This window comes from Petaurus breviceps, unplaced genomic scaffold (assembly GCF_028583685.1).
Source record: "Petaurus breviceps papuanus isolate PSGF00001 unplaced genomic scaffold, PetGlider_PUasm1.0 582, whole genome shotgun sequence".
Lineage (NCBI taxonomy): Eukaryota > Metazoa > Chordata > Mammalia > Diprotodontia > Petauridae > Petaurus > Petaurus breviceps.
Genome location: NW_027186390.1, coordinates 877922 through 904337, shown reverse-complemented (window position 1 = coordinate 904337; position 26416 = coordinate 877922). Strand labels below are relative to the sequence as shown.

The following is a 26416-nucleotide window of genomic DNA, read 5'->3' as shown; positions in this document are numbered from 1 at the left end:
TCTCTTAAAGTCCCTCCAAGTCCCATTCAGGCTATTATTTAACCTCCGGTATTTCAGTTTCTTCTGCTGTGAAACAGGGATAATACTGTCCCACTTACATTACAGAATTGTTGAGCGGATCAAATGAAGTAAAATAAACCAAAAGTTTTGAAAATCTAAAAACCCAATGAAAATGAAGAATAGAGCCACAATAATAAGTAGAGAAGGTTGAAGATCCCCTTTCAAAGGTTCATGACCTGGGGTCCATTAACTCGTTTTTAGAACTATTTTTACATTTCATTTGATACTCAGTACTTAATATTTTGATAAATGAATTTCAATATAATTGAAAATATAAAACCAATATAATTGATTTTCTTTGTAACCCTATTCATATGTATTTTGTTTCCCGCACTTAAAAATATTCTTCTGAGAAGGTGTTCATAGGTTTCACCAGATCTGCCAAAGGGAACATAGAACATAAAAAAAAGATTAAGAGGGGCGGCCAGGTGGCTCAGCTAGTAAGAGCACCGGCTCCAGTGTTGGGATGACCTGGAGATCGAATCCCGAGCTCAGGCACTCAGCACCACACCCAGAAATAACCCCGATTGCTTATTAAAAAAAAAAAAAGAGATTAAGAAACCCTGCCTGTAGTAAGGACTGCCTGAATGTTATAAGCACTTAGTGAATGTATCACTGTAAGAAAGAACTCGGGCAGAAAGGATACAAGATTTGTATATTTGTGCAGAAAGGATAGTTCTGTTCATTTAGTAATAGCTAACATTCATATAAAACACTAAGGTTTGCAAAGCACTTTTACATATGTTAACTCATCTCGGGCTATCTCACAACAAACCTGTCAAAGAAGGTGCTATTATTCCTCTCCGTTTTACAGATGAGGAGACAGGCTGGGGTCCCTAGGGTCACACAGCTAAGACTGAGTATCTGAGGCAATTTCGAACTCACATCATCCTGACTTCAGGTTCATTTACTATGGCACTTGGCTATAGAAATGTTTTTAGGATAAAATAAAAGAATTTTATACAGCAGCAGGAAAGCTTTAGATCCTTTGCTACCAGCAAGACGGCTGGGGCTTCTTTCCTCCTAAAATCACTGATAATTCCAAGTTACCATGGGCCTTTTGTACTTCTTTGAAGTAAAGAGGGAGAGTAGGAACAAAGAAAAGTATGTGAATTCTGAGACATTAAGTACATTTTATGAGAAATTTTAAAAGCATAAAACTGGCAGATTGCCAGATCTCTGATTTGCAAAGGTCCATCCCCTATAACCTGTCCATAATAAAGTGGTAGCCTCTCAAGTAATCATGGCTACACATTATATTCCAATGTATAGTACCTGGCACATAATAGGCTTAATAAATATTTATTAACTGGCGGACTATACGGTAACAGGAGCTAATTTGTGCTCCATGAATCACATTTCTTACTGTTTGTTGTTAGAAATTTCCAATAAAAACACTAGGTTCCAAAACAAAACCCCAAAACCCCTCTGACCACTGGATTTTCCCCATGCCAACAGAGGATGCATTTACAAAGCCTACCTTCCCATGTCTTCCATAAAATTCAGAGACTATATGCCCCCCTGAGATTCTGCTTGATGGAAATCAGTGGAACAACACCTCCTCGAAAAAGATTTTTTGCATGAGGTTACTGTGACTATCCAGAGCACAGGTGCATTTTCCCTGCCCACCTACGACAGTACCCAGAAGGCAAAGATACCATTTAAATGAGTAAGAAGTGGTTAGGAGTCATAAGGAGAAAGAGGAACCAGATTGCTGACCGAATTTATGAGAACAGTTGCCACGACTTTTGCACTTTTGCAGGTGCTGAAAGAAAGAGGTGTTACAAGCTGGAAAAGCTAAGTGGGTGGGACAAGGGTGGGAGGATCCAAGAAAGCAGAATAAATAGCTTGGTGAATGGGAGTAGGTGGTTTAACAGCCGAGCCACGGAAACAAAAGCTCCCACCCGAAAAAGGAAAAAGGTCTCCTATCCGACCCCAAAGCGATTTGCTAAGATCTAAGATCTACCCCCACGCTTTCATATGCAAATCAAGAACTGAGAGGGGGCAGGGCTGGGCTGGGCTAGGTTGGGCTGAGCTTAGCTCGCAGCCTGCAGCGGGAGTTACCACACTGAATGCACTGAGCACACACCGAACAGAAAGAGAGAAAAGCTATGCTATCCGATGCCGAAACTGGGGGAATGGACTGGAGAGAGAATTAGAGAGCCAATTTTAATTAAGCCACATGTCTTCTTTGGAGGCTGGACAAGCAGACACAGCTGAGAAGCTGTCCCAATGCAAGATCTTCCAGAAAAAGTAAGTTGGAGGCTGGGTGACTTACAGTTCCAGGAACTGATCGTTTCTCAGTCCCTGAAGAGGGATTCTTTTTCCCCCCTGAGGAATCAAAAGAATGAACTTTGGGAGATACTATCTTTTTGCCATTCCAGTGCTGAGCGTGGCCCTCTTCGTCCTGCTGTACAGCCATCAACTCTATCTGCCAAAGAGTTATCTGCGTTTAAATGTATCTAATGAGCGATATTCTCTGTCCCAGTCCTGTAATGCCGTCATAGAAGGGAGGCCAGCATTTTTGTGGGAGAAAGTATTAATGCCTTCTTCATTTGGAAGAGTCGCTTGTAAGGAGTATTTGCTCCAAAGTCACTACATAACAGCTCCCCTGTCGGAAGAAGAAGCTGAGTTTCCTTTGGCCTATGTAATGGTCATTCATAAGGACTTTGAGACCTTTGAGAGACTCTTCCGGGCGGTTTACATGCCCCAAAATGTTTACTGTGTTCACGTGGATGAGAAGACTACGGCTGAATTTAAAGATGCTGTGGAGAGATTGGTGGGCTGCTTCCCCAATGCTTTCCTTGCCTCCAAGTTGGAGCCAGTTGTCTATGGTGGAATATCCAGGCTCCAGGCTGACCTGAACTGCATGAAAGACCTTGTAGCCTCTAAGGTTCAGTGGAAGTACATTATTAACACTTGTGGGCAAGATTTCCCTCTGAAAACCAATAAGGAAATAATCCAGCATTTGAAAGGATTTAAAGGGAAAAATATCACCCCAGGGGTGCTGCCTCCGTCACATGCTATTGAAAGGACTAAGTATGTCTTTAAAGAATATATTAACTCTCGAGCTTCATTTATGCAAAAAACCAAAATTTTAAAATCCTTACCACCCCATCATTTAGTAATTTACTTTGGCTCTGCCTATGTTGCCCTCACAAGGGAGTTTGTCAACTTTGTTTTCCAAGACCATCGGGCCATTGATTTACTCCTATGGTCTCAGGACACCTATAGCCCTGATGAGCATTTCTGGGTGACACTCAATCGTATCTCTGGTAGGTGTAATTTCTTAATTCTGCATGTAGACCAGACTGATTTCTGTGGTGTTTTAGCCATCAGAGTATTTTATGAATGAGTCTTAAAAGAAAACGTAAGGAGGAAAAGTCAGTTCCCAAACATCTTAAGAATGTGTTTATGTTATATGACTGTGTAGGTATCAGATGTCGAGGTTTGTATATGACATATAACTGAAATAACTAGAAGAAAAGTTCTTAGAGAGATGTAAGGCTGTACAGGTTAGCTTTAATGGTGGTACTTTCCAAGGCTATTCTCGCCATTTAGAGTTCCCAAAGTTACTTTCTTTTAATGAGATGTGATTATAAAGTAATAAGATTAAGGTTTTCAGCAAATGTGAACTTAAAATTCCACCTGTGTGTTTGTTCCAAAGGAGTAAGTCAAATTGGAAAGCTCTGTACTTCTTCCAATATGTTGTGTTTTGCCCAGAAAAAAATTTTTTTTAACTTTTTTAAGTTGCTTTTATAAGCCAGGTTACCAATCACACCAGAAAACCTTTCTCATTATGTTATAATAACATTCGTTGTTTTTAAGGAACAGAAGGACTTGTGCTTTGGTCATTGTTAGGAAGGCCTCATTGATTTACATTTATATTATTGATACTGCCATTAATCAAGGCCTTTTTGAAGCTCTTCTTTTGGAATTGTCTTCAGAGACTGACATTTCTTTCGAATATCTCCAAAAATATTGTTTCTGTCAGGACCCAGGATTTCATGAATGTATAGGTGTCAACATGTGCACAACTCTAAATGGTGATAATTGAATCCTGGATTTAGGACTGGAAAGGCTCTTAAAAGCCGGGCTTCTAGTCCAGGAGTGGGGAACCTGCAGCCTCGAGGCTACATGTGACACTGTAGATCCTCAAGTGTGGCTCTTTGACTGAAGCCAAACTTCACTGAACAAATCCTCTTAATTAAAGAATTGGTTCTATAAAACTTGGACTCAGTCAAAAGGCCACACCCAAGGATCTAGAAGGTCTCATGTGGGTTCCATTCCATAGGTCCCTCACCTCTGTTCCAACTCAAGCCCCACTTTATAAATGCTGAGTTGAAGCTTAGAGGTAACTCAAATAAGGCTAGAGGCATATCTGATCTTTTTTCCCCTTTGTTAGCTTCAATTTCTCTTCTGGAAAATAGGCATAATAATGGCACCTAGTGGATTCCTGGAATTGTTTTAAGAATCAAATGAGCCAATAAATACAATAAAGTGCTTTGTCAACCTTAGAACCCTATGTAAATGCTATATCTTGGGATCAGCTAAGCATGGTTATTTCACTTTAAATTTTCCCCAGCTGTACTGAAGAGTTTGAATGACTTAGCCAAAGTCTTGTGATTGGTTCCTTTGTGTCTAAGGATTTGAACTCAAGTCTTCTGACTCCAAAACCAGCCTTTTCTCCAATCCACCCATTGCCTCTCCAGGAGATCCCAGATTGCAAGAACAAGAAATATCTTTATTTCAACACTTCCTCTTCCTCCATTATGAGTCACTTTCAAATGACTTAATCTAAGGCCTTGTCTAATACCTTTCATTTGAGTTAAGATGTGGAAAACTTACTCCAATAATTTATTCAAATCAACACATTAAAGGGTGCTAAATATTTGGATTTAAAGACAAAAATATACTTGACAGAATAAGAATAATAGTTTGGAAACATTTGCTTCAGGGCTGATTCAACGTGACAAAAAAGAATTTTTAAAAAAATTCTTTGCAGACTCCTCCTGTCTTTCTATATAGCTTTGAGCCTTTTCAGTTACTTATAAATGATTTGGCCAAAGTCCCTAATAATTCCAGGCTTTTGAAGGTAGAAAACCAACTTAAAGGCTTTCTTCTAAGCACTTTATCTTTCCAAAACTCTTCAGCTCCCATGTATGCAATGCAAAGTCTTAGTGAGTTGTAGGAATCAAATTGTTGGCTTCCACATTGGTGTTTGCACATAGTAAGCACTTAATAAATAATGTTACTTGGGGGGGGGGGGCGGAATCTTTTTGCCAGGGGGGAAGGCAGAGCAATTGGGGTTAAGTGATTTGCCGAAGGTCACACTGTTAGTAAGTGTTAAGTGACTGAGTTTGGATTTTAACTCAGGTCCTTTTCTGACTCCAGGGATAATGGTGCTCTATTCACTGTGCCACCTAGCTGCCCCAATAATGTTAATTATTAATGTAATAAATAAATGTAATGTAATAAATTCTTGATTAATTTCTAGTTTGTCCCATATTACTCCAGTGCAGATATCTCTACTTATGTGATTCCCTATCTCTGTCTCTCCTCTCTCTCCCTTTCCTTCCCCTCCCCCCATGAATCTGTGTCTGTCTCCTCTGTCTGTCTCTGTCTCACACTCACGCACACACACAGTTTAACCACAGGTCTTCCTGTTTTTGGTGTAGTATCACAGGGACCCTTGATTGTTATTTGAAACTTTGTCCCTTCCTTAAAGCCCTCACAAAGTAGCAACATATCTGTGTGTTTTATAGACACTGTCTGAATTTCACTTAGGAAAGGAGCTGACAGAGATGGGTCCAAGGCCACAGGCAGTGAAATTCACAGTATTGTAGGGAATTTGGTTTCATAAGATGTCACTGTCAGCTGTTGCTCCCACCAAGACTAGGAATCACTCCAAGGTTCCTAGGTAGGGACTAATTCATAAATAATTTCTAGGTATCTAAAGCAATCTCTAGACCTTCCTGGCAAAAGAAGTGAAAGTGGAAAAGAAATAAGGGGGTAGGGATGGGGAAGGGAGTCAAGCCCCATGCTCCCCTTCTTCAGGTTAACTTTCTGAAGGTGATGGACGGTTTTTGCCTTTCTGTGTATCTCTAGCCTTTAGCTCTGTGCCTATCACCTTGTAAGCACTGAATTGCTTGTTGATTGATTAACTGGATTGAATAGCTTGTGAGAGAAACAGCAGGATTATTTGGTAAGAGCTCGGGGATCATTGCCACTGTACCAAACATGTGGCCTGTGGTTGCCAAGTGAGGGGCTTCATGGAGAGATTTTATTAGGTAATTCAGGGAAACCCCTGTTGCTCTGTCCTTCCTTCTGTGGATCTGTCCTCTTCTCTTGTAAATGATTTTCGTTGCCAAGAGAAATGAGTGATTCCCAGCGGGGGAGGGGTGGGGAAAGGATAAGGAAACACTAAGCTAGTTCCCAGGACAAAAAAATAAGGCTGTAGTTATTGTAAAAGGAAATAAAATGAAGTGCCCCCAGGAGGTTGTTTCTCTTACATGAGGATAGAATTGTTGTTGGGGATTGTTTCTTGAAACACACACACAAACCCTGTCACTACCAACAACAGCTTTACTGCTGATTACATTTGGTTTCAGTTTTAAACCACATTATTAAGCATTATTTACTTAATAGGTACATTATGTGATTATCTCCTTAAGCAAAGTTTACTGTTAAAAATCTAACTTTTCTTTTGTATACAATGAAACTGGTTAAACATTGTCCTTAGCTAAAATCAATAAATTTAAATCCAACTTTCTCATAAAAAGAGACATAAAAATAGGCCTTTAAATATTATTTACTCTTTCTGCACCTCCACCTCCTTGGCTTCCACTAGCTTCCTCTCAGAATTCAGCTCAAAAGCTCACCTGCACAAGCCCTTTCCCAGTTTGTTCCCTCCCCCTTCCCTCTGAGATCGCCTCCCGTGTACACAGCTGTTTGTTTGCATGCCGTCTCCGCCATTAAAATGCCCCATGAAGACAGGGACTTGTTTGTTCTTTAGGTTTGGTTTTCTTTGTATCCTTGGTGCTCAGTACCATGTCTGGCACCTAGTAGGTGCTTAATAAATGCTTACTCATTGATAATAAATAACAGAGCATTTGAATGTTTATGTACATTAACACATTTGCTTTTTTAGATGACATATTTTAGAGGGGGAAAGTCCTGATTCTGGAGGCAAAGGGTTCAAATCATGCCTCTGATGTTTATATCTGTGAACATGGGCAAGACTTTTAACCTCCCTGGGTTTTATTTTTCTCATTTGTAAAATTAAGGAGTTGAGCTGGATGGTTAGCCTATGTCTGTATGTGAGTATTGTTTGAGAAAAACGGCATTCTACCTGGAGCACTTTAATTTTTTTTAAATAAACAACATGAAGAAGACTAAGAAGCTGCTGAACTTTAATGAAGTCAGTTATTCATATTTTGAAGGGCATATGAATTCAGAACCAAATGATTTTATTCATTTCAACAAACAAGGCAAGCCCCAGGAAGACAAAGAGCACGCTTGGTTATAATAATTGACATTTATGTGGGCTTCCAACATACATTGTGTGCTATCTAATGAGATAACTAAGGAACCTTAAAATAACCCAGGAAGCACTGTTATCAACATCTTGTCAATTTTAAGAAGCCCCAGCAGGGAAGTGAGTAGTTACAATGATCGGAAGTGTCAGCTCTAGGTTCCCAATCCTAGTATACTGCCTTCCAACTCCAACTCCTAGGGTAAAGGGATGGGGAAAGAATGCTAGCATCTGGGGATCATTGGGGATCTGGGGATTGTTGATGATTTGTAAGTGGGATTTTTTGAATTGGAAGGAATTTTAAAAGGTTTTCCAATCCAAAATAAACACTTTTTAAAAGCTTACTATGTGTCAGAAACTGTGCTAAGAACCCAGAATGCAAATACCAGCAGAAAGAAAGACAGCCCCTTCTCTCATGGAACTTGCTTTCTAATGGGGAAAGATAGTTCATTAACTGGAGCTGAGAAGTGGAGTTTGCCTGTGGGTGAAAGAGATGAAGGATGAATGGTCCGGGCCCTTCCTAAAAATGGGCCTTTTGAGAGGAATCCCCAGTAGAAGAAGGGGGGGGCCACAGAGGTCAGAGGGAGTCAGTTGGCATATAGTGGAAAGGTTGGAAGAGTGAGTGAAGTATGGCTGATCTAGACCCATCCTCAAAACCGTTCAAGCTTGAGAAAGCTAAATTTAGGGAAGGAGAAATGATATGTTCTAACCATTTGAAGAAAGACCCACAGCTATTATTAAGTAACAGAGTTGGGACTCAAAACAGAGGTCTCTTGATTTTGAATCCATCAGACCATACCATCTCTGTCCCCCTGCAAAATGTCAGTCAACAAACATTTATTATAGCTTACTATGTGGGAGGTACTCTACTAAGCCCTGGGAATAGAACAGAATGGGGAAAACCCAGTCCCCTACCTTCAAGAACTCACATTCCAAAGAGTACATGCAAATAACTATGCACATACGAAATATTCAGTATAAATGAAAGGTAATCCTTACCTCCAGTGAGTTCCATACAAAAAGAGGTAAAACACATACCTGGGCACAATGGCCAGGTCTACACAAACAGCTGATATTGCTGAGTATAACAACAGATTAGTATTTGGTGAACACCTGGGAAATAGAAAAGGTAGAATTTCTGTTACTCTTTCACCTTTCCCTATCTTTCAGGTTAGTGTTAGTGGTGTTGCCAGACCTATGTGTGTGTGTGTGTACAAACAAATAGTAAAATTGAATAGTAAGAAGGAAAGGGGTATGGGATGTGGGGAAAGAACTAAGAAAGACTTCTGGGATTTGAGATGAGTCTGAGATAAGGCTTGAAGGAAAGGGTGGGCGAGATAGAGAATCTACGTGGTAGAGGTGAGGAGGAAAAAAGTGTCCCAGGAATGAGGCCCAGCCAGTGGAAAGTGGGGAGAGGGGAACTGAGATAGAAACGGAAGTCACTATTGGATATTAAGTGTATGTGGACTGAGATAGACACAGAAGACACTATTGGATATTAAGTGTATGTGGACTGAGAGACACAGAAGACACTATTGGATATTAAGTGTATATGGATTGTAAGAAAACTAAAAAGGAAGGAGGGAGATTACCATTCATTCAACTTCCACTAAGTTCAGGTGTTCCTAAATATGAGACCTCTTTCCACTCTCTTACTTGGTGACCTAATCAGTTCCCATGGGTTTAATTATCAAATGATATCCAGATCTATACATTCAGCCCTGGTCTCTCATCACCAGCTGTCTTAATGAACATTTTGAACTGCATGACCTTTAGATATCTCAAATTCAATATGCTGAAACAGAACTCATCATCTCCCCTCACCTCAACACACTCATCTTTGGAATTTCCTTATCTTCTTTCTTTCTTGTCTTGTCTTTCACTCTTCTTTGGAACTTCAACTTCCTTGTCGTTGAAGACGTCAACATTTTCCAGTCATTCAGGTTCACAACCTTGATTGACTCATTGACTCTTTAATTCTCACTCACTGGCAGTGAGTCACTTGCCAGATCTTTATCATTTCAATATACAGAACAGCCATTGCATGGATGATAGAGATAGCATTCTAATTGGGATCTCTGACTGGAAGTCTCTGCTCTTTCCCATTCTTTATACCAGTTGCCAAAGTGATTTCCCTAAAGCAGAGGTCTGAACATATCACCACCACTGCCACTCCTATTTGCTGAATTTCAGTGATTCCCACTTGCTTCTAGGATCAAATAGAAAGACATTTAGTATTGGGCATTTAAGGCTCTTTACAACCTGACGTCTTCCAGTTTTCTTTTATTATTCCCCTCCATGCACTCTGCAGTTCAGCCATACTAGCCATCTTGTTATTTCTCACATATGATGCTCAATTCCCCATCTCTATGCCTTTGCATTTCCTGTTCTCCCATGCCTCGATTACCCTCTCTTCTTACCTCCTGCTCTTATAATCTCTGGTTTCTTTCAGGATTTAATTCAAGTTCCACCTTCTACAGGATGCTTTTCCTGGTCCCCACCATCATTATTAACTTGTTTATGCTTTGTATGGCAGTGAGGTGATGGAATGGGTAGAGTGCTAGGTTTGGAGTCAGGAAGACCTGAGTTCAAATCCAGTCTCAGACACTTAACTAGTTGGGACCCTGAACAAGTCATTTAACCTCTGTTTACCTCAGTTTCTTCAACTGAACAAATGGGGGTGATAACACCCACTTCACAGGGCTGTTGAGAGTATCAAATTAAATATTTGTAAAGTACTTACTACAATGCACGGTACATAGTAGTTGCCTAATAAATGCTTGTTCTCTTCCCCTTATGCATTTTCTATATAACAATATATGTATGTCTTGTCTCTAGTTAAAATGTAAGCTCCTTGAGGGCAGGAACTATTTCACTTTGTCTTTGTGTCCCTAGCACTTAGCACAAGTGCTTAATGAATTATAGCAGTATAGATTTAGATAGAGCTAGAAGGAATCTTCATGGTCATCTAATCCAATCCCTTCATTTTACAAATGAGAAAAGTCTCAGAGAGGCTAAAGACTTTTCCATGGCCACACAGCTATTAAGTGTCAGAAGTAGAATTTGAAACTCTTGCTCCATTAGGAAAAGGTAAACCATTTCTTAAAAGCTGTAGCTCTGGCCAGGTGCTCATTACAACCTGTATTTCTTGTGTGCTTTTGTTTTGCATAATTTGGGCACATGTGCCTTTCCTTATCCCTTTTCCTCTTTCATTCTTCTCCCCCTCCTTCCTGTCCTTTATCATCTCCCACCTCTGCATCTCCCCTTTCCTCTCCCCCTTTCCCTAGTCTTTCTTTTCTCTCAAACACATTTACAATCACAATAAAAGAGGTTAGGAAGCAAGTCTCTACTAGAGAAAATTTAATTCTATATAAAGATTCCAATCATCCGGCTTTTTGTTTCATTCTGTTTTGGGTTCTTTGGGTTTTTTTTCTTATGAGCAAAGTACTCTGTTAAGGATCAATACAATGTGGTGTTTGTGCTTGGACTATGTCCCAGTCTACTCTGTAGCATGTGCCTGTGTGATGCAATAAGATCATTTTATTCCATGTCTAGAGGGTTTGTAATGTATTCTTTATTTTTCCTTATTAGGAATGAACAAGACCACAAATTCCTTACCAGTTCCTAGTCTCTTAGCTAAGAACAATAATAGCAAGCATTTATATAGCTCTTTGAAGGTGACAGTGTATGGTTATAAATATTATCCCATTTGATCCTCACAGCAACTCTGGAAGGAGGTGCTATTATCTCCATTTTACAGAAAAGGAAATTGAGACTGAGAGTAAGTAGCTTGCCATAGGTCAAACAGCTAGCTAAGTGTTTGAGGCTAGATTTGAACTCAGGTCTGTCCTGACTCCAGATCCACTGCACTTATCCACTTCACCTCCTAGCACCCAAGTTTATATTAAAGGAAAAAAACCCTAAAAGTTTTCATTAGGAGGTAGTGTTATGTATTTAAAAAGCCAATTGGTCTTGTAGAAGACCAGGATGTGATGGTTGGCTTTGTTCTTTACTTGCTATGTAACCTTGAGTGAGCCAGTTTCCCCCTGCACCTAGCTTTCTCATCTATAAAATGGGTAGGTTGAATTCTTATGGGGTTTTTTTTTCCCTCTGTTCTAATATTTTGTGATTTTCACGATAATTAGATCAGTTAAAGTACTTGACTGTCTCTTACTACTCAATACCTATTCTGCCTTGCCCTATGTAATATTGCCAGTCTCCCTGTTTTGGTTTATTTAGCTCACTTATTGGGCACCTTCTACCATGGTTTTGGTTCAAGATTTTCCTCGGTTCTAGCTTAAATTTAATTCAATTCAGGAAACTGTTAATTAAGCTTATATTCTATGTGATGCATGGTATTAGGGATAAAATGAAGAAGGCCTTGTTCTACTTGCATTCAAGCAAGTGAATCAGAATGTACACAGATAATAAATAGAAAATGTTATGAGGAAGGAAAAAACACAGCTTGGGGCATTCGAGAAGGAGAATGCTTCCTGAGCTGAGCCTAGAGGGAAGATAAGGATTGAGAGACAGAGATGAGAAAGGAGTTCATTCTAGTTGTGGAAGACACAAACTTGATGTGGGAGAGGGAATATTAAGTTCAAGGAACAGCTAAACGAATTAGTTGGAAGGTAGAATCTCTGAAGGCAGGGAGATAATATGAAATTAAGTTTCATTTAAGGTAAGAGCCAGATTGTTCTTCTTCAGTCATGTCTGACTCTTCATGACCCCATTTGGGGTTTTCTTGGCAAAGATACTGGAGTAGTTTGCTGTTTCTTTCTCCAGCTCATTTTACAGATGAAGAAACTTAGGCAAACAGGGCTAAGTGACTTGCCCAGGGTCACACAGCTAGTAAGTATCTGAAGTCAGATTTGAACTTAGGGAGATGAGTCTTCCAGACTTGAGGTCTGATGCCTTCCACTGTACCAACTAGCTTCCCTTAAGAAATAGACTGTAGAGGACCAAGTTGAGAAGTTTGTATTTTACCTTAAAGGTCATGGGGAGTCACTTGGTAGAAGAGAAAAAAAAATTCTCGAATCCAAATTTCACAGAACAAATCCCCTTTAAATAAAAGTCATTCTGTAAAACTTCAATTTAGTCAAAAGACCACACCCACGCACCTAAGAAGGCCCCATGTGGTCTCAAGGCTGCAGGTTTCCCATCCCTGATGCTAGATTCTGTGCCTATGTTGCATCTCTCTGTAGCATCTTTACCTATATAGTTGGTAACCTCATGTGGCAGAAATTTATGATGTATTCCATAGTCCAGCATGAAAGAGAACTTTGAGGAAAAGGGGAGGGGAAGAGAGTATGCAGTATGGCATGTTGGAAAGAGCATAGTACTGGATAGATGAAAGGAAAGGAATAGCTAAGAAATGAATTGAACAAAATCAGAAACCTTTCACAAAATATAGTACCCATTGAATGGAAACATTGTGTAATTAAAAAGGTATGTGTACACTACAGAATGGTTATGGGGGCTTGGCCCGATCCAACCAGGGTGTGGCTGGATGTGGTATGTTCTTTTTCATAGGGTATGTTGTGTTTCCAAGTAGTGGCAAAGGTATTTCTCATAATGGTCATCCTTTTCATGGTGCTTATTGTTCCAAGTTTGTTATAAGGACAAACAGAGTAAGACCTTTTTACCTTTATGAATTACAAAGCATACACTGACATATAGAGAACATTTTAAAGCTTAAAAACCATTTTTACATATATTTTTTCCTTTGATCACAATAGTCCTCTGAGATAGGATATACCAGGATTATCATCCTTATTTTACAGATGAAGAAACTGAGGCATAGAGAATTTAAATGACGTCCCCACAGCTAAGCATTGAAGACAGTATTGGAATCCAGACATCCCGAATGAGGGAGGGGAAAAGGAAGGGAATAAGTATTTATATGGCTCCTGCTACTAGGTACCAGGCTTTGTGCTAAGTGCTTTTTATAATTATTATCTGATTTGATCCTCATAACAACCTTGAGAGGTAGGCATTATTTTTGTCCTTATTTTGCAATTAAGGAAATTGAGGCTAAGTGACTTGCTTTTTTTCTTCTTCTTCTATTAGTCATGTATGACTCTTTGTGTCCTATTTGGGTTTGTTTGGGTTTTTTTGGTTAAAAAAAGAAAAAAAAAGAGGAGTGGTTTGCCATTTCCTTCCTTCTCCGGCTTATTTTACTGATGAAACTGAGCCAAAGAGGGTAACGTGACTTTTCCAGGGTCACACAGCTAGAAAATGTCCTCCTAACTCCAGACCCAGTACTCCATCCATTGCACCACCTAGCTGCCCAAGGGACTTGCTTAGGGTCACTCAACTAGTAAATGTCTGAGGCCAGAGTGAACTCGGGTCTTCCTGACTCTAGGCCCAGTGCTCTATCTACTGTGCCACTATCTTTTTCTGTCTACCAAGTTACATACTCTTTCTACTGTATTATGTTGACCTTCATGTCATACATGTTAAATTTGATAAAATAGTATGTTTACCTTTCATTGCATTAAAATGTGTTAGAACCAAAAGGGTAGAATTATTTGGAACTGGCAGGCTATGGTGCTAGGCATACCCATTTGTTAAGAAGGGGGCTATAGGGTGGCTAGGTGGCGCAGTGAATAGAGCACTGGTGCTGGAGTCAGGAGGACCAGAGTTCAAATCTGGCCTCAGACACTTAACACAAAAACTAGCCATGTGACCTTGGGCAAGTCACTTAACCCCAATTGCCCTCCAAAAAAAAAGAAGGGGGCCATGACAGTCTGTATATGTAATGTAGACCTTGAAAGACCTACTATAAATTGTCTTACTATAGGACTCCGTTCTTCAGGAAACAATGCACATTCCACACCTAATATTTTCATTATATATCATACATGGTGTGTTCTCTGTATAAATAGGGCAATAGTTTTCAATTATAAAGAGGCTTTAATACAATCAGAATGAACTACTTATTATTTTGATAAGTGCCAACAAGTTGTATTTTCCCTTTATACTCAACAGTTCATATTTCTTGGGGTTATAAAAGGTTGTCTCTCCTCCTAGACAAGGAAAAATGAGATACACTCTTTGCTGTTCACAAGGGTAATGCAGAAAGGAACTGCATGGGGCCCCCTGCCTTTATTTTCATTCTGGTTCTCGGTTTCATGGTTAGTTGATTCTCCCTTTCTTCCAATATCTGTGACCAGGGGCCTTAGATTGTTTTCCCCCAAAGATGCATCTGTGAGCTATTGCTCATCCCAGTCAGCTAATTGGCATGTGGCTACTCTAATACAAGAACATGTCCAAGGGAAACCCACCTCTGAAAGCAAAAATAGAGCCCACTGAGGTTCTTCAAGAAGACCCAGCTATCTAATAACCAATGAAAAGACAACCCTTTACTTTGGGCAATTTTTTTTTCAAAATCATGTAATTGTTCTTTTTTATTAATAGAACAGAACTGTTTGCCTCAGTAATTTGGAAGTGGTCAATTTAAAAACTGACTCCCCCTGGAGCTGCAGATAACAAGACATCATATCCATCCAGATCTGTCCCCACAAAAACAATGTGATGTTACTACTTTTATTCTAAGGCTTTTGTTTGTTTAATTAGGGGTTTTTCACCTGGTTCATTAACTTGTTTGTTTTAGCATTTTGGTAACTATATTTCAATAGAAAATTGTTTGCTTTGTAATACTACATGTTTTATTTTTTTATATTTAAAAAGAGGTCAGTAGGTTGCACAACTAAAATTCATTTCCTGAGCAAGTATTCAAATCCTTTTCTCCTTCTTGGCTAAGGAGAAGGGATGGACTTCTAGTTCTTTGGGGTCACTAGAATACTGGTGGGTAGGGGTTTGCTTTGCATATAGGCTTCATCTTTCAGATATCCTCCTTCCCTGCCCAGAGTTTCTGAAATTGCTTTGGAAAGAACACTAAATTTGGAGTCAGGTAAGGTCAGAGGCTGCTTATCTCCTCCCCAACTCTCTTCTCCCTGCCCTTTCCTTTCTAGTCAAACATTTAATAATTCTGACTCTGGGAAAGTTACTTAATATCACTTTCACATCTATGAAATAGAGTCAAAAATACTAATCCTGTATTGTACATCTCACAAAGTTGTATAAGGAGACTTATTTTTCAGCTAAATTTTGGCTTTTTTCATCCACCCATTTCTTGTCTACACTTTAGTGGGAGACCCAGGCAAGTAACTCAGAGCAAAGATGATACTGTATCAAATGGGGAAAATAAAGGAATGGCATTTTTGGTGGGTGGCAGAGTTTTGGGGCTATGGCTATGGATGTCTCCTGATGGGATATTCATCAACCAAGGCAGAAAGAGTAGTGAGCACATCACTTCATTTGGTTGCTTTCAAAATGCTAATTGGCCATTTTAGTAGCAAACATTCCCTTAATACAATACTCCAACGGGGGCAGCAGTATTGAGAAATCTGAGTTTATTCTTTATAACTGTCACCAGAAAGTTGACAAAGAATCTATTTTCCCCACTAGACACAAGGGACAAACGTTTCCCCAAGTTGTTGCTGTAAGACACTCTTCCTAGGCTTCTCTGAATCCTTCATATCCATTGTTAGTTACATTTTACTCATATATGCAATGATGAGCTAGTGGACAGAGAGCTGGACTTTGAGTGAGAAAGGCCTGAATTCTAATCCTATCTCAGACAATTAGCAACTGAGTGACTCTGGACAAGTCATTCCAATTTTTCTTAGCCTCAGTTTCTACATTTTTAAAATGGAATTATTGAAGCACCTGTTTCAGAGAGTGATGGTAAGGATCAAATGAAATAATATTTAGAAAGCACTTTACAAACCTTAAATGTTATACGAATGCTAGCTAGTATTATTTGTGTACTTGTTCCCTGCAGTATTTCTTTTAAAATTGGTCTTTGCCTCCAATGCTTTACATATAGCAAATATTTAATAAATGGTTCTTGAGTGAATGAATGAACAAAAAAAGTAATTCTTTAATAGCTTTAGTAGTATTCAAATTGAGTTCCAAGATATGTTATTCTAGGGATTGACTTTATATATTGAAGTACTTTGTCCCTGAATTTAACTATCATGGGTCAGAACTATCCAATAGAATTAAATTAAATTTTTTTCTCTATAATTTCTCCAAAAATTTGCAGAGTTTATAATTCATTCATTTATTTAAGTGCTTGTGTTCAGTCATTTTTTTCAGTTCTTTGTGATCTCATGTGGGTTTTTTCTCAGCAAAGATACTGGAGTGGTTTGCCATTTCCTTTTCCAGCTTATTTTACAGATGAGGGACTGAGGCAAACAGGGTTAAGTGCCTCGTCCAGGGTCACCCAGCTAGTGTCTGAGACCAGATTTGTACTCAGAAATATGAGTTGTCCTGATTCTGGGCCTGGCACTCTATGCACTTTGCCACCTAGCTGCCCATTTAAGTGCCTACTATGTGCAAAAGGATGCCTATTCTGGGGGGGGGGGATAAGATGATAGTTAAGATATATACTCTGATTTGATGGAACTTTTATTCAGAAGGAATATACTAATACTCTAACATGAAATATTATTCAAGACTCATACAATAATCATAATGTTAATATATAAACATAAATTAGGCACTAAGTACTTTGCTGTTTCCAGGAAAGGAGAGACCAATTCTTATTGGGGAAATCAGAGAAGTTATTGTCTCGTAGTGTAAAAGAAAAAAAAATACTGGTTTTGAGTTAGAGATCTTCAGTCAAGTCTTGGTTCTTATGTTTGCCACTTGTGGGATCTTGTGGGATTGTAATTTCTCAGGGCTCCCTCAGGTTCCTCATCTGTAAAATGAGGGGCGTTAAACTAGAAAACCTCAAAGGTCACCTCTAGCTCCAAATCAGTGATCCATGATCTAGTAAGGAAATGGAGCTTAAGATAGGCCCTGAAAGATAACTATGATTTCAAAAGGATTGTAGAGGGAAGGGGAGGACATTCCAGGCACAGAGAATAATAAGTGAGTAGGACATGCACAAGGGATGACAAACAGATAATCCAGTTTGGCAGGCACATTTTTTTATGTAGGGAAGAGTCATGTGAGATAAACTTAGGAAAGCTAGAAGGCAGTAATAGTCGGTGGCTTTTAAATCTGGGGGTAGTAACCTGGGGTCAGTGTCTTTGGTTTCCTTTATAATCCTATATATTTGCTTTTATACATTTAGGAATGTTTTTTTCTGAGAAGGGATCCATAGGCTTCACGTGACTTCCAAGAAGGTCATGACACAAAGAAGCTTTGGAATCCCTGCCTTAAGTGATGGCAGCTGGTTCTGAGTCATCATGTCCTAGGATTAAAATCACAAGCAAAAGGTGCAGGAGGAAATAGAATGGCTTATTGCAGTCTCTTTCACACAACGACCTCTGCAAATCCTGTAGAATGGATAAAAGTCAAGTTAACAAGCATTTATTAGGCCCCCACTAAGTGACAGAGACTGTGGGGATGCTAAGAAAGGTGGGAACGGCTCCTGCTCTCAAATAGTCCATAGTCTGATGGGGGAAGACACCATGCAAACAACACCCACGGTTAATGGGGGCATGGATGAAGATCCAGCAAAGAAGACTGAGAAGGAATGGACCCAGAAAGAAGAAAAGAGATAAGTTCCACAAACCCTGGAGAGAAGAGTGTATCAAGGAGAATAGAATGATTCAAAGTGTCAAAGCCTACAGAGAGATCAAGGATGAGGGCTGAGAAAGAGCCATTGGTTTTGGCGAGCTAGAAGTCTGTGTGTTCTGAGGCTGCCATGAAGTTATGTAAACTGGTTAAGAGTCTTAAGCCTAAAAAATAAATAAATAAAAATTTTAAAAAAAAAGAAAGAGGCTTAAACCTTCATCCCCTGGGCCAGTCAAGTCTTGAGGCAACTTTCTTCATTTCTTAAAAGAAAAGAACCAGTCTAACTTGGAGGCGAAGAAGGGGGAGGAAACTTTGGCTTCAGAAATGTATCTTCAAGCAGAGGCTAGTGGGTCCCTTGCTAAATAAATAAATTATAGTGAGGATTTCTTTTGGGTCTGGTTGAACTGGATTATTACTGAGGTCCCTTCATACTATCAAATTATGTGATTTGTGAAATTGTGATAGATGAATGTAATGGAATATTATTGTGCTGTAAGAAGTACAAATGTGAAGAATTCAGGAAAAATATATTAGAAGACATGAAATGATACAGAATCAGAAAAAAGTATACTACCTAGGTAGGAGTTATATAGCACTTTAAGGTTTACAAAGCCCTTCATAAATATAATCTCTCTCTCTCTCTCTCTCACAATATTATCTCTTTTGTCCTCGAAACAAGGTGCTGTTATTACTCCCATTTTACAGAATCAAACAAGTTAAGTGACTTGCTCAGGTTACCTGACTAGTAAGTATGTAAGGCCAGATTTCAACTCTGGTTTTCTTGACTCCAGGTCCAATGTTTTATCAACTATGCACAATGAATACAGCAATGTAAATGGAAAACAGAACAAAGAAAATGCAAACTGTGAACTTGTACTGGCCCACCTTCCTCCTGGAAATGAGGAAGTATATCTGTCTCCTTTCTTTGAAGAAGTGTCTCTGGGTATAGAGTGCTGTAAGCACTATTAATGTGTAGAGAGCTTTCATAGATTTTGCTTAACTTTTTTTTCTTTTTACAAATGAAGCTCATTTATGATAAAAGGTTTTGGAGAAGGTGGAGAAAGAGGAATTTACATGGAAAGGAGCAAAAGGCATCAAGTAAAGAAGGAAATAAAGTACTTGTGGAATAGTTTTGTTTATGGAGTGGAATTGTTTTGCTTGGCTTTAGAGGTAAATTGTTACTTGCCGTTTTTCCATCTTCATTAACCATAAAATGTGTATCATTGACACTAAAATCTTTACCAATTATGTTAGGTGCTGGGTAACATGACACATGAGCTATATACCTTATTTATTTTAGTGTCTTTTTTTAACAAAAATATTGTCCCAGCCCTTGGTCCTTCCCCCACTCGACTGTCTCCTCAATGCAGTCTCCCCATCCCACCCCTCTGCTCCACCACTTTGGGACCCCATAGTCACAGACATTTGCCACAGTAAGCCAAACAGCGTCAATGGGTACAAATTTCAAAGTGGTAGATTTGAATTTGATACAAAGAAAAACTCAATGAGAATTGTACAAAATTGGAAGGGATTGCTTTTTGAGATGGTAGATTCCCCCTTACTGGAGGTCTTCAAGCAAAGACTGGATGATCACTTGTTAGGGAAAATGTAAATGGGGAAAACATGCTCTAATACGGGTGGGAGAATATGTCTTCTGAGGTCCCTTATAACTCTTGTCTGGAATTCTGGGATTCTTCTACCTTTTGGTGATGGGATAAGACAAAATAAATCTTGTGGATTCACTGATCAGATCAACAAGAATTTGTTAAATGCCTACTATGTGCCAGGCATGGGAGTCACAAGAACAAAAGCAAAGTAATGCTTTAAAGAGTTTGTATTCAATAGGAGACTACCTGCATGTGGATAGTTATATATAAAACGTATGCAAAATAAATACAAGGTAACATTCTGGCAATGCGTAGAATGGGAAGGTGTTAACATCTGGGGGGACCAGGAACAACCTCATGTCAAATATGCTTGAGCCAAATCTTGAAAGAAGTCAGGGATCCCAAGAGGCAGAAGGGAGGAGGAGTAAGAGAGCCAGCAATTGACTTGGCAGGGCCAGGTCATCTGCTAGTCTAGACTTGGTACAGAGGCAACTGACCACATAAGCATCTTTACTGAGTCAGGGGTCAGCTGGGCTGGGTTGGGCTTGTACCAAGCTTCTTGTCCAGAAAACACATTGTAAGGAAAGACTTATTACTTATTTGATGCTAATGTATGGGATGAACAAGATACTTAAACAGAAAACAAACAGTACAAATGTTTTAAAAACCCATCTAAAATTTAAATTCTGGATAATGACAAAAAATTGAAATGGAATCAAAATCTAAGTTCTTCAAATGAATTAAATTAGAAGTTGAGTGAATAGCATATTTTCCCTGAAAAGGGATTGAGTTTTTCTTTTTTCCTCAAGGAATTAAAATAATGAATTTTTGGAGATTTTTTGCCATTTTCATGGTGAGTGAATAACATTATTTTGTAATGTACATCAACAAAAAATTACCCAGGAACACAATTGTCCATCAAACACTACCTAACACATTCCTGTAATGTAACTCTGAGTAAGGAATAAAGTATTTGCATAAGAAAAGAAATTAACACCATGTTTTGAAGAGGATCTTGTAAGAAATATTTGATTTCAAATCACCACATAATAGCTCTTCTCCGTAAAGAAGATTGGTTTCTTTTGACTTACTCAGTGATCATACACAAAGATTTTTATACATTTGAGACTCTCTTTAGGGCAATTTACATGCCCCAAAATATTTCTTGTGTTCACATGTATAAAAAAGCTACAACTGTTTGAAAATGCTATGGGGTGGTTGGTGGGCCACTTTCTTTGCCTTCATTATGGAGTCAGTCTTCTTTGGTAGAATATCAATCCAGGCTCCAGGCCGACCTAAAGTGCGTGAGATACTTTGTAAACTCTAAATTTTAGTGCTCATCCATGCTTGAAGACAAGATTTCCCCTTGAAAACCAAAACGAAATAATCTAGCATTTGGAAGGACTTAAAGATAAAAATATCACCCCTTGGGGTGTTATTCTCCTATACATACTATTCAAAGGACTTTAGGGGCAGCTACTGTGTTTCCCCGATAATAAGACACTGTCTTATTAATTTTTTTGGAAAGAAAAACCCCAGAGGACTTATTTTCAGGGGAGGGCTTATGTTATCCTGCCTCAGCTCTCCTCCGGGCACTGCTCTCAATGGTGCCAGCAAGCAAATCACTGGGGAAGAACAGGATGACGCACTTACTGCTGCAGCTCTGATTGGATGCAGCTTGGAGCGCGGCGTGCGTTTCACGGGGGGGGGGGGACGGTGCATACAGAGGGTACCGTAATGTAGCGTGTAGCGCAGGGGATCACCTTCACTACAGTAGCAATCTCAATAGGGCTTATTTTCGGGGGAGGGCTTATTTTAGAGGAATCTTACACAGTAAGGGGAGGGCTTATTTTCGGGATAGGTCTTATTCTCGGGGAAACACAGTAGGTACATAGTGGATAGAGGGCCAGGCCTGAAGTCAGGAAGACTCATCTTCCCAAATTTAAATCTGGTCTTAGACACTGTGACCAGTAAGTCATATAATCTATTTGCCTCGGTTTCTTCATCTGTAAAATGAGCTGAAAAAGAAAATGGCAAACCACTCAGTATCTTTGCCAAATGGGGTCACAAAAAGTCAGACACAAGTGAAATAACCAAACAACAAAAATATGTCTTTAAAGTATTATATGTGTGTGTGAATCTCATATACACAAAAGATCAGTGCTTTAAAAATCTGTCCTCCCTCAGTAAGTGGTAATTTACTCTGGCTCTGCTTATGTTGCTCTCTCACAAGGCAGTAAGTTGTTTGTTTTCCAAGATGATTGGCACATAGATTTATTCCAGTGGTCGAAGAACACCTATGGTTCTGATGAGCTGAATGATGCTCAGTTGGATTCTGGGCATGTCGGTCTTTTATTGTGTGTATATAGACCAGGCTAATTTCCATGTCTTGGGGTAACAAAGTCATTTGAAAAAATGGTTAAGGGAAAACTGGAATATAATTTGATAGATCAGCCTAAACCAAACTCTCTGGTCTATAGAAATACTACCAGATCTCAGTAATGTATGTATCTGTGAAATATACAGCTGTGCTGTTTATAGTAGGATCTCCTAGAACCATGTAATAACGAATATAAATAACTTTTATCTTAAATGAAATATTCATTTTTAACTTTTTAGCAGTATATTTTAGTTTTAATCACCATTGTTGATCAAACTCCTTTGTAATTTTTTGATCAATCAAAAAAAGTCATTTCTGTTTTTGCTTTTTGGAGGGGGGAGGGCAGGGTGATTGGGGTTAAATGACTTGCCCAAGGTCACGCTGCTAGTAAGTGTTAAGTGTCTGAGGCCAATCAGTCAGTTTTCTAATAGGTATCATGTATCTATATAAAATAATTATCTAAGCAATATTATGCCTCTAATGGATTCTATACAGTAAAAATTCCATTATAATGAAGTTGGCCTTGTATAAAATGAAAATCTCAAACTTTGTCACTTGTAGGTCACAAACTTGACGCATAATGGGGTTGAAAAATATTGTGTTAATTCTTAGATCTCTTTATTTTTGATCAGGTTAAGAGTATGGGCTTTGGTGTTTAGAAAGTTTGGCTTCATTTGATGGATTCCTTTAATCTCCCTACCCTCTCCTTTTTCCTCAAATAAACCTTCAGGCCTCCTGCCCCTGAACTTCTTCTCTGGAACAATTAGCTGCAAGTTAGGCCCCTCAAGAGGAGGCATCCTCAGAGTTCTCCTGACTAACCAGATTTGTCTAATCATTAAGTGAAGAGATCCCTTTTGTAGCACAAAGGCCACTTTCAGATTTGCTGGTTCAGTTTCAGCCAAAGCTCCAAAAGATCCACTATATGAGTAGGGAAGGGGGAGGTGGGACTTACTGATCACATGGAAACAATTGGGAAACTCTATTGTACTGTATTGATTTGAGCCAACTATGTGACACAGCAGTCCAGCTCATTCAGCAAGCTTTTATTAAGTGCCTACTGTGTGCCAGAAACTCACTGTACTAGGCTCATAGGAAAAAAAAAATCCCCATTCTCAAGGGCACAAGGTAAAACCATCTTGGCTTGTACTCATAGAAAGGAAAGAGTGCCTACTATACACCAAGCATTGCTCTAAGTGCTTCACAAATATTAATCACATTTGATTCTTGCAACAACCCTGGGAGGCCAATGCTGTTGTTTTCCCATTTTACAAATGAAGGAACTGAGGGCTGAGGGAAATTAAGTGACTTGCCTGGGCAATGCAGCTAATCCTACCCTGACTCCAGGTCCATTGCTTTATACACTGTTCCGCTCAGCTGGATGGAACCTTAGCAGCCTGTGTTGTTCCCATAGTGGTTAATTGACTTGACCATGTTATAGGTCCATTGTACTGTGCTGTGGTCAGACTCTGCCAGGGCAGCTAGGTTGCTCAGTGGATAGTGTACAGGGATTGGAGTCTGGAGACTCCTCTTCCTCAGTTCAGGGGGAACATCTCCAGTCATCCTGATCTCTATCTGGCCACTGGACCCAGATGGCTCCAGAGGAAAAAGTGAAGCTGGTGACTTTGTACAGCCCTGCCTCATTTAAATTTAATTCACTTTCAAATGAACTTGCATTGCAATTCACATGTGACTCTCAGATACTTACTTTTCTGTGTGACTTTGGGCCTCAGTTTCCTCACCTGTAAAATGAGCTGGAGAAGGAAATCACTCTCCAGCATCTTTGTCCCCAAAGCCCCAAACTGAGTCATGAAGAGTAAGACTAAAAATGACTAAACAATAACAATGATCAGACCATATCTGAAGTGTTATTTTCAGAACTGAGGATATTGACAAACTAAAACATGTTCAGAGAATGATGAGCAGTAAAGTGAAGATATTGGTGTGACTAACCTGTTTCCTTTGTCTCTTTGCTGGCTGGCAAGTTTAGCAAGTTTACAGGGGGTTCTTAGCCTTCTTTATGTTGAAGTTCCCTTTGGCGGGATGACAAAATCTATGAACTACTCAGAATAATGTTATTAAATGTATAAAATAAAATCAGTAATAATAGCTAACACTTATATAGTACTTACTATGTGCCAGGTACTTGGCTATTATTCCATTTGATCGTCACAAAACCTTTGGCAGGTAGGTATTATTATCACCTTCCTTTTATAGACAAGGAAACTGAGGCAAACAGAGGCTAAGTGACTTTCCCAAGGTCTCACAGCTAGTAAATGTCTGAGGCTGTATTTGAACTTGGGTCTTCCCAACTCCAGGTCTGGTACTCATCAGTTGCACTACCTAGCAGCCTCATAGGATTACAAGAGAAATCAACAATACTGAAATAGTTATTATTTTTGAATATATTTTAAAAATAAACATTCACATTCCTCAGCTTAAGAACCCCTGTTTTATATATAGTTGAGCATTTGAATGAATATTATTCTACTTTCTTCATCCCTACTCAACCATATTACAAAGATAGTCACCTTCAGTGTATACTAGCCTTCTGAACAGGAGCTCCCAAACCTGCCTTTTCTGCTTCTATTTCTAGGTCTCCTCCAACATTATGGGTTTGTTTGTTTTTTTGTTACCAAGCGAGATTAGAAAAACTATAGGAGGCTCATGTAGCCAACCTTGATAGGGAGGGTGCATATGCAGGTCCTTCTGAAGAGTCTTCAGTGTGAGAGGGACAGCTTCATGTCAGACCTATCTGTCAAGTACAAAATATGTTAACTGACACAAGAGCACTGGAACTAAATCCCACCTTTGACATTACCAGTGTGACCTTGGGCATGTCCCTCCTTTCACTTAACCTCCTAAGATTCTGTTTCCTCATCTATAAAATGAGGAAAATGGATTAAATGAACTCAGAGGTCCCTCCCAGCTCTGGCTCTGCACGCGTATGATTCTTCTTCTTTGCATGAGATACTAGATTGAATTTAGTCTCAGAACATAACCATATTCTCAGTTTGAGATCAGATGCAACAAATTTGCAGCAATATTTAATGCTTTAGAAGGCCTGGGTAAAAACATGTGATATTTACTTTTGGGCTCCATTCTTGATAACATAACAAATCACATCTCTCCAGTCTAGATTTTATGAGAGCCGGTCTCTCCTCCTTTCCCCTTCATTCTATTTTGCAGGTCTTTGGCCTTATATAGTATGGACTTCTGAATTGTTTATCATTGATTTGGACCCAGGCCTGAGTTATTCCAGGAACTTGCAGACTGAAAAAAAAACAAAACCAAAAAATCAGACTTATATTACATTTATTTTTTAGTGCTAATTGTCCTTTTTTTTGGGCAATTAACAACTAAATGTTTGTTCATGAATTCAAGACATTATGAATAAAAACATTATTAAATATTATTATGAATTCAAGAGCACAAGCAACTCTGAGGTTTACTTACCCAGGGTCACACAACTGGCAAATATCAGAGGCAGGATTCAAACATTTCCTGATTCCAGGTCTGTTTCCCAAGGGTGCAGTGGAAAATCACAGCTTCTTACCTAAAGCTATAGGTAAACTGTTTATCTTCCTCTTCCAACCCCACACCTCCCATTCTTCATGCTGATATGTGCCATATTTCCCTAGTGCACATATGTGTGTGTCTGTATATGAGACACACACACACATACACCTCTGCCATAGTTTTAAAAACAAGTTCCTGGACTTTGGGACTTAAGTATCACAAGGACGCTTGGGCTGTTTGAAACTGACTCCCTTTCTGAAAACAGGCTTGAGCAGAAAAAAAATTTCTTGGTCCCTGAAAATACAGCCTACCAAGAGGCATGCCCCAGGGGTTGTATCTGATTTTCACTTGGGAAAGGGGCAAGAAGGGCAGCCAGGAGACATAAAACTTGCTATTCTGAGACGAATTTGGTTTCTTAAAGCTGAATTTGTCGACCAGTAGAGGCCTTTCAGGATCACCCAGGAAACACCTGCTATTTACTCCTTCCTTTTTGTGACAGAGACTTGTTCCTTAAAAACCCTCATTCTGCAGAGCTGCCTTCCTGAAAGACCAAATTCACTTCTCAAAAAAAAAAACAGTTAAACTTGCCATTTCAGTAGAATACCACTGGATGCCAGTGATATAATTCTGGCAATCAGTCATAAGGCATATTTGACAAGGAACATTGTTGGCATTGGCCACACTTTCTAGGTAATGAGGGTCAGTGCTGGCTCATGGACTTGTGGA

At 39.2% G+C, this 26416-nt stretch overlaps 1 protein-coding gene across 3 annotated transcripts in view; it reads left to right on the top strand.

Annotated features, from left to right (window-relative positions):
- Positions 1-26416, top strand: part of LOC138173493 (N-acetyllactosaminide beta-1,6-N-acetylglucosaminyl-transferase-like) — a 164304-nt gene that overhangs the window by 120303 nt on the left and 17585 nt on the right. Inside the window, exon 1 of one of the 3 annotated variants that reach the window (XM_069103501.1) lies at positions 1904-3335. The exons of the other annotated variants lie outside the window; for them this stretch is intronic. Within the exon in view, the coding sequence (XP_068959602.1) occupies positions 2408-3335 (928 nt within the window). The 5' untranslated portion in view covers positions 1904-2407. Of the gene's footprint in view, positions 1-1903; positions 3336-26416 lie in introns of those variants that run through there. 3 annotated transcript variants of the gene reach the window in all.